The following is a 6,803-nucleotide window of genomic DNA, read 5'->3' on the forward strand; positions in this document are numbered from 1 at the left end:
GACTGATACTGTTACAATTCGTGTTGGAGAAGACTGATACTGTTACAGTTCGTGTTCCTGCGGGGGAAGGTGAGGTGGGGCACGTCTGACCAACAGCGCGCTCCAGACGTGCACGGCCTGACCCAACATGAGCTAGCGCCGCAGGCCCGATGCACGCGTTTCTCGGGCCCCGATGTCACTGGCGGCTTGCTTCCGCACGTGTTTCCCAGAGTTGGGAGAAGGGCTCCGGCAGACCTCCCCCGCCCCAGGGCCCCCGGCTCCGAAGCGGAAGCAAAGGCCCTGGGGCAACTTAGACTTGGGGGAGGGAATTAGGTCAGAAAACGAGGCCCCCCTCGTTTATTTTCGGGCAGATCTATCCCACGTGTCGGACTCTGTAGTAGTGGGGAGCCCACGCTCTCGGGCACGCAGGGACGACTGGCACAAGTGAAGTCCGCGGGGAAGAAGAAAAGAGGGGAGGCTGCTCCCGCCCCGCCCCACGGCTACCGCCACTGGGCTCTGCCGAACCACAACCACCCAGCGGCTTCGCGGTAGCGCCTGCGCAGCGTCCAGGGCCGCGGAGCTAGGGCGAGGCCGCGCAGTAGGCGCGAGTGCGCGAGAGCGAGTGGTCGGGAGCCTCGGAACCCCATCTCCCAGACGGCTTCAAGGCGGCGCCTTGCGCACCTTCCGGGTGCGCGGAGTTCGTACGAGTCTGCGCAGTAGGCGGGAGTGCAACGGCGCGTGTGCCCGGAAACCCCGTAACCCTAGCTCCCAGCCTGCTTCACGGCGGCGCCTGCGCAGCGTCCAGGGCCGTGGAGCCGGCGCGGGCGGCGGGGTCTCTGTCACTGTCGCGGCGCCCCCGGCTCCGCCGCCTGTGCCGCCGCGATGCCGATGAAGGGGCGCTTCCCTATCCGCCGGACCCTGCAGTACCTGAGCCAGGGCGACGTGGTGTTTAAGAGCTCGGTCAAGGTCATGACCGTGAATTACAACACCCACGGGGAGCTGAGCGAGGGAGCCAGGTGAGTGAGCCGCGCTCCGCCCTCTGGATGGAGAGACTGAGGCCCGGAGGCGTCGGGCGGGAGCGGGAGGGGGAGCGGGGCCTCGGGACTAGGCCCTGCTGCCTCCGGAACCGTGCCCCGCCCCCCGCGTTGGGGGCGCGCCGAGGGACCGACTGACCGACAGACCGAGGGCCGGGGAGCGCCCCCAGCTCGTCCGGCCTGGGGCTTGGGGCCAGGCGATCGTGGGCCCGAGGCCTCTAAAGGGTCCCTGCAGACCACTCCTTTAATTCAGCGAGCTTTCATTAGCCGCCACCTGGGTGCGTGATGCCGCGAGCATCGCCACTGCGGCATTTATTAGGCGCTCACTAGGTTGTGCTTTGTGTTAGTCACCGCCATGGGTCTCCTGGGGGGGCAGGTTCCCAGCTGTGTCTTTGACCTAAGAAGGCATTTCCTATGTAGGAAAGACCTTGAGGGAAGATGGGGGCGTCAGGGGGCCCTGACCCCCACAGGTTTGCATTTCCCGTGGAAGCCGCGGGGCCGTCGCCCCCTGAGGCGGGGTGGAGTTCAGGTGCTTGTGCTCTTGAAGGAGTCGCCCCCCACCCCCGAGTGTCCCTGGAGGTCACGAGGACCCGAGCCGAAGAGGGCTGCCGGTCAGCGGGGCCCGCAGAAGCCTGTTGCAGACCCACAAGTCCTGCAGGTGGTTCCGCTCTGCTCAGAGGTCCAGAGTGACCCCGCTGTGCGGTCACTGTACGTGGGGAGACTCCGCTTTGCCCAGAGAGCGCAGCCTTCGTGGGCGCTGGCGGGCCTGTGCCAAGATCTCCCCGTCAGTTCCAGAGTTCCTCAGAGGCCTTGGCAGTGCCCTGGCATTGCTCATCTGCCTTGCGTGACACGCGCTCCGTAACTGTGGGGTGGGGGCCCATCAGAGCTGCGCCCTCTGCGCTTTGAAAGCTCAAGAAGGGGCTTCGCCGACCTTTTCCTGACTTGTTGTCTTCAGAACCTTCCTAAGACAATTCAAAGGAAGTGATTCCCTTCCTAGCTTGGCGCTGGTAGACTGCCCAGGTTTGAGGTCAGCCTAAGGGCTCCCAGACCTTCAGTTTGGTACGCACAGCCTAGTACTGCTCGCCTCCCTTATTTATCCTCTATGTGGACATCTCTGGAAGATATGCTGCCAGGTAAGTGAGCTTATCCACACCATCCAGTATTTCTTCTGTTTAACTGATGGCTCTTCATAAGGATGGTGCGTTTCTGGTTGGTGAGAGTCTCTGTTTACTTGGAGTTACTTGTCAGGCCAAAATTAGCACAAGAAGTAGAGACTTGATCCGTATTCTGTTGCATCTCAGCCTCAGAGGCTGCATTTGCAAACAAAAAATTGTGCACCAAATCTCCCTACACAAAACTACCTGTGATGTAGGAACCCACTACTTACTGAGGCAACCCATCTACTTCTTTTTGGATTTGTTGTTACTCAGCCTTCTCTGACTCTTCATGATCTCTTTTGGGGTTTTCTTGGCAGAGATATTGGAGTAGTTTGACAGTTTCTTCTCCAGCTTATTTTACAGAGGAGGAAACTGAGGGAAAAGGGGTTAAGTGACTTACCCAGGGTCACACAGCTAGTGGTTTGCCATTTCCTTCTCCAGTTCATTTTACAGAGGAGAAAACTGAGGCCAAAAGGGTGTTTTGCCCAGGGTCACACAGCTAGGAAATGTCTGAGGCTGGATTTGAACTTCCAGCTTCCGGGCCCAGCACTCTGCACTATGGCACCACCTAATGCCCATCCACTTCAGAACAGCTCTAATCACTAGAACGTTTTTCCTTACTTCTCTCAGAAATCTGTCTCTCCACCCTACCCCATTACTCCCAGTTCTACCTTCTAAGGCCAAACACAAGTCCAATGGGCCTACTATGTGCTAAGCCTTTAATATTCTCAGCAGTACTGGCCCTTGTAGCTGGTAAGGATAGGGTGCAGACCATCATAATCTTCTGTTCCAAGTGCTCATTCAGTGCTGCTGCCCACCTTGCCCACCGTGGGGAGCTTGATTTTGATTTGATTTGATTGCCTAGCCCAGTGTGCCAGTTGTCAACAAGAAATTCTGAAATGTGGTCCTAACCCAGTGTTCCTTGACCACACTGTGCTTTATAGTGCAAAATCCCCATGAAGCTCAGAGGGCAAGCATCACTCACTGTTCCTTTGCCTTCTCTAGAATGTAAAAAAGGAGAGGAAGGGCCCAAGGGCTCACGGTAGTGCTTGGAGTCTTCTTCTCCCCACTGCAGCATCCACAGCACAGATGATGTAGTTAGTCTTCAGTCCATGATCACCCTAGCCATGAGCTTCAGCGTTGGGGAACTTTTGGTATAAAGTCTTCCCTAAGCTCTTGGCGTTAAAATGGCATAAGGTCTGCATTCTAGCCCCGGCTGTGCAACAGATCACTCTGGCCGTTACCAGCAAATCTTATCACAGAGCCTCGGTTTCATCCTGTGTAAAATGGGTAAAACACTACCAAAATAACACCCAAGTAAGTGATTTCTAAAGGTGTCCACTGGGTGTCACTGTTGGACTTCCTAATAGATTGTTTACTAGTTTTCTGTTTTTCCCCTTTTCAGGAAATTTGTATTTTTCAACATTCCTCAGATTCAGTACAAAAACCCCTGGGTGCAGATCATGATGTTCAAGAACATGACGCCATCACCATTTCTACGATTTTATTTAGGTGAGTGGGCAGGGCTGGCTGCCAGGCCCCTGGCTGGTGCAGCAGACTCTTCTCTAAGCCAGTTGCAGACATTCTCACTGCAGGACTAGGGGCCAAAAGCCCAGGTTTGCCTGCAATGGCTACATACAAATTAGGGCCTCATATTTTTTTAGAAAATGAAAGTCGTCATTCTGCCTCTGCCTCAACTTATTGAACCAGTAATAGCTCTTTATCATCAGGCCAAGCCCAATGTATTTTTTTTAAGACACTTTAATATGTTTGGATTGAATCTATAAAACAAAACTGCCTTCTGGGGCTTTTGTGAGGCTCAGCTCAAATAATAGTACTTTAGGATGTTAAAATTGCCTTCATTGGGTCATGGTCATTCCCTTAGAGGACTAGCTTTCTTCCGATAATGAGAATGTGCTGAATTCCATCCCTTTGTTCTCCACTTCCCAACCTCTGCCTCAAGTCTTTCTCAGCAGCATCTTGTGGGCTTTCCCTTGTATCCTTTAAGTTGGTGTCTTGGTACCAAACGCATTAAAACTAGGACGTGGTCTTGTGAAGGTAGTCGTGACGGGATCATGTTCTGTGCTGCTTGTTTTTCTAGATTCTGGTGAACAGGTCCTGGTGGATGTGGAGGCCAAGAGCAACAAAGAGATCGTGCAGCATATCAAAAAGATCCTGGGAAAAAATGAGTAAGTTGCTTGGTTCTTGATCAGAGGTCAGTCACTTTGTTAACCTTGAGGACCAGAGGGAAAGACAGAAAAGAGAGTGGCTGATACGTAGAGGAGCAAGAGCAGAGTAGTCCACTGTCTATGGACTCCACAGTGGCCATGCCTAAGCTGAGAGCACATGGTCCTTAGGAGGTTATGTCAGACCCCCATCAGACTTCCCCAAGTCCAGAGCTAAAGGAGAGAAGAAAACCACCAGTGGCATTGGTGGGAACCAGATCTTCTAGAGTGACTTTCCTTGACAGGTGGTAGTCATAATCATAATGGAGATTGTCCTGAGTAAGGGCTTTCTTTAGATATGTTGTCTCATTTGGTAATCAAGAGGGATTTCTGCTCAGTTAATCAGGCTGGTTAGCATCTGTTTCCCAAGTATTTGATAAAAACCACATGGTACTGTGATGTTGTCTAGCAAAATGTTTTGCTTTACATATTTCAGTTTTTGAGGAATGACCAGTGTATGACCACAGCCACTTAATTGAAGCCTTCCATCATTGGTTGATGGCATGCTTAATAAGAGTTCATGGTTTTTTCTACCTTTATTTTTATCAAAAATACAACTCAGACTTTTAGAATTTTTTCAAGAAATAAATTCCTCTGCCATGATTTTACTACAACTCATCCTGAATCTAGCTTGGAATCATAGGCTCCTCCCAGTGAATCCATCTCCTATTTTGAAGTTTTCTCAGCATTAAAACATCCTTGACCTTTGACTATTTAAAGATGATAATGAAAGTCTACTTTTCCACCTTCCCTGATTTTAGATCTTTCTACATGTAGCATAAGAAAGGGGAAGAGGGAGGGAAAGTTGGTGGCTTGATGCCTCCTTTTCTCTAATCCAGAAGAGATATCTTTCACTTAATTCACTTTAACTTTTCTTCTCCCATCAGCTTTTTCTAGCAGGGAATTAGTGACTTGACTTGTATACAAGAGCTGATTTTATAAACTCTCTTATCCTGAACAAAATGTCTCAATTCTAAGCAAAAGTTTTGTTAAGATGGATTTAAACTGGTTTCATCATAGGCATTTAGGGGAAAAGAGTTCTAGGAAATAAGAGGTTGTCGTACCAGCACTAGTGTGCATTCCTGTATGCATCAAGATTATGTGCGAGAATGTCTAGATCTCCCCCCCCCGCGTCCCCCCCCCCCCCCCCAGGCTTACATGATGTTTTTGTATCACCTCTGAGAAAAGTAAATCTGGCAGGTGATCCATTCTGGGCTTGTGACTTTGGCAAGGCAAAGACTGACTCTAGCCCTTGTTCCAGTGATAAACAATGAACATTTCAACAGAGTGCTGGTCATTATCATTTCTCTGAGAGGGGGAATGTTGACAGGTGTTTTCATCACTATTTTAGAAGGGGAATGAGGCAGAAGACCCAAGATCCATCAGGAGTGTAGCAATAGAACCTAGGCTTAGTACTTCTATTCTAGCACCACCATCAGTAAAAACTTGGGTCTTTGGTTGGTGAAGAGGTTACAGCACAGGGGGATGCTTCCAGTAAAATGCCACTTTTTTGTTACTGGCTCAAAGGAAAATTGTCAATTTTACTTCACTGGGTCTCATTGTCTTTGTTCTTTGATAGGGAAGTCCTCAAGATGGAAGAGCTAGAGAGAAAGAAGCTTTCTCACCCAGCTAATTTTGGACCCAAAAAATACTGCCTTCGGGAATGTATCTGTGAAGTGGAGGGACAGGTCCCTTGTCCAGCCATTGTGCCTTTACCCAAAGAGATGACTGGCAAGTATAAAGCTGCTCTTAAAGCCAGTGCTCAAGACTGAGGACCTTACAGCGGAGGTTCTTGCTGTGTGGAACATCTGAGCTCATGCTGAAAGACAAAGGCCTTAGAGACCAAGTGATGGAGAGACAGGTGCTCACACAGTCTCAGCAGCTGATAAGCTCCCAGGCCTCTCCCCAGAGCCCAGGAAAGCCCAAGCTACCTCGTGTTCAAAAGGCCCCATTTCAGACACTAGCACCAGGCTAGAGGAACAAGAAGACAAAACAGAGTTGGGGGATTTAAGTGAAAAGACTTAGTTTGCTAATTAACCACTTTGTATTGACTCTTTAAATGTGATTTCCTAGTTCTATAAGACAAGGGAACATTTACATAAGAAATGTTTTATTAATGAAAATAAAAAGATTGCCTCAAGTCAGTGTCATATATCCACAGTCTATAAACCTCTTTCATCAAAGCTCTGCTTAGACTGATTCCAAGTCTAGTTTTCCTTCTCCCCATTCCCACATTCTAGCCTTTATAAGCCGCAATACTCCTGAGTTTTAAGGGCTGCAAGAGGAGCTACAAGGCCAAGTAATAATAGGGTTTCAATATTTATGGGACAGTACCGTAAAGAGTCTTCAAAGTCCTCATGAAACTGAAAATTTTTCATTACAGGGATGATAGTCTAGTGTCACTATTT

General features: G+C 49.9%; 1 protein-coding gene across 1 annotated transcript; it reads left to right on the forward strand.

The window, feature by feature from the left end:
• The first annotated feature begins 673 nt into the window (after positions 1-673).
• Positions 674-6,535, forward strand: MRPS25 (mitochondrial ribosomal protein S25). Its single transcript, XM_072598396.1, has 4 exons — positions 674-995; positions 3,576-3,682; positions 4,272-4,359; positions 5,975-6,535. Exons 1-4 carry the CDS (start codon positions 862-864, stop codon positions 6,165-6,167), a joined length of 522 nt encoding a protein of 173 aa, XP_072454497.1. The 5' UTR covers positions 674-861; the 3' UTR covers positions 6,168-6,535.
• Positions 6,536-6,803: the final 268 nt, after the last annotated feature.

Source organism: Notamacropus eugenii, chromosome 3, assembly GCF_028372415.1.
Source record: "Notamacropus eugenii isolate mMacEug1 chromosome 3, mMacEug1.pri_v2, whole genome shotgun sequence".
Classification (NCBI taxonomy): Eukaryota; Metazoa; Chordata; class Mammalia; order Diprotodontia; family Macropodidae; genus Notamacropus; species Notamacropus eugenii.

Coding starts and splice junctions, on each gene's coding strand:
- MRPS25 (XM_072598396.1), top strand. CDS start 862: ATGCCGATGAAGGGGCGCTTCCCTATCCGCCGGACCCTGCAGTACCTG. Junction 996..3,575: donor GAGCTGAGCGAGGGAGCCAG/GTGAGTGAGCCG, acceptor TCCCCTTTTCAG/GAAATTTGTATTTTTCAACA. Junction 4,360..5,974: donor AAGATCCTGGGAAAAAATGA/GTAAGTTGCTTG, acceptor GTTCTTTGATAG/GGAAGTCCTCAAGATGGAAG.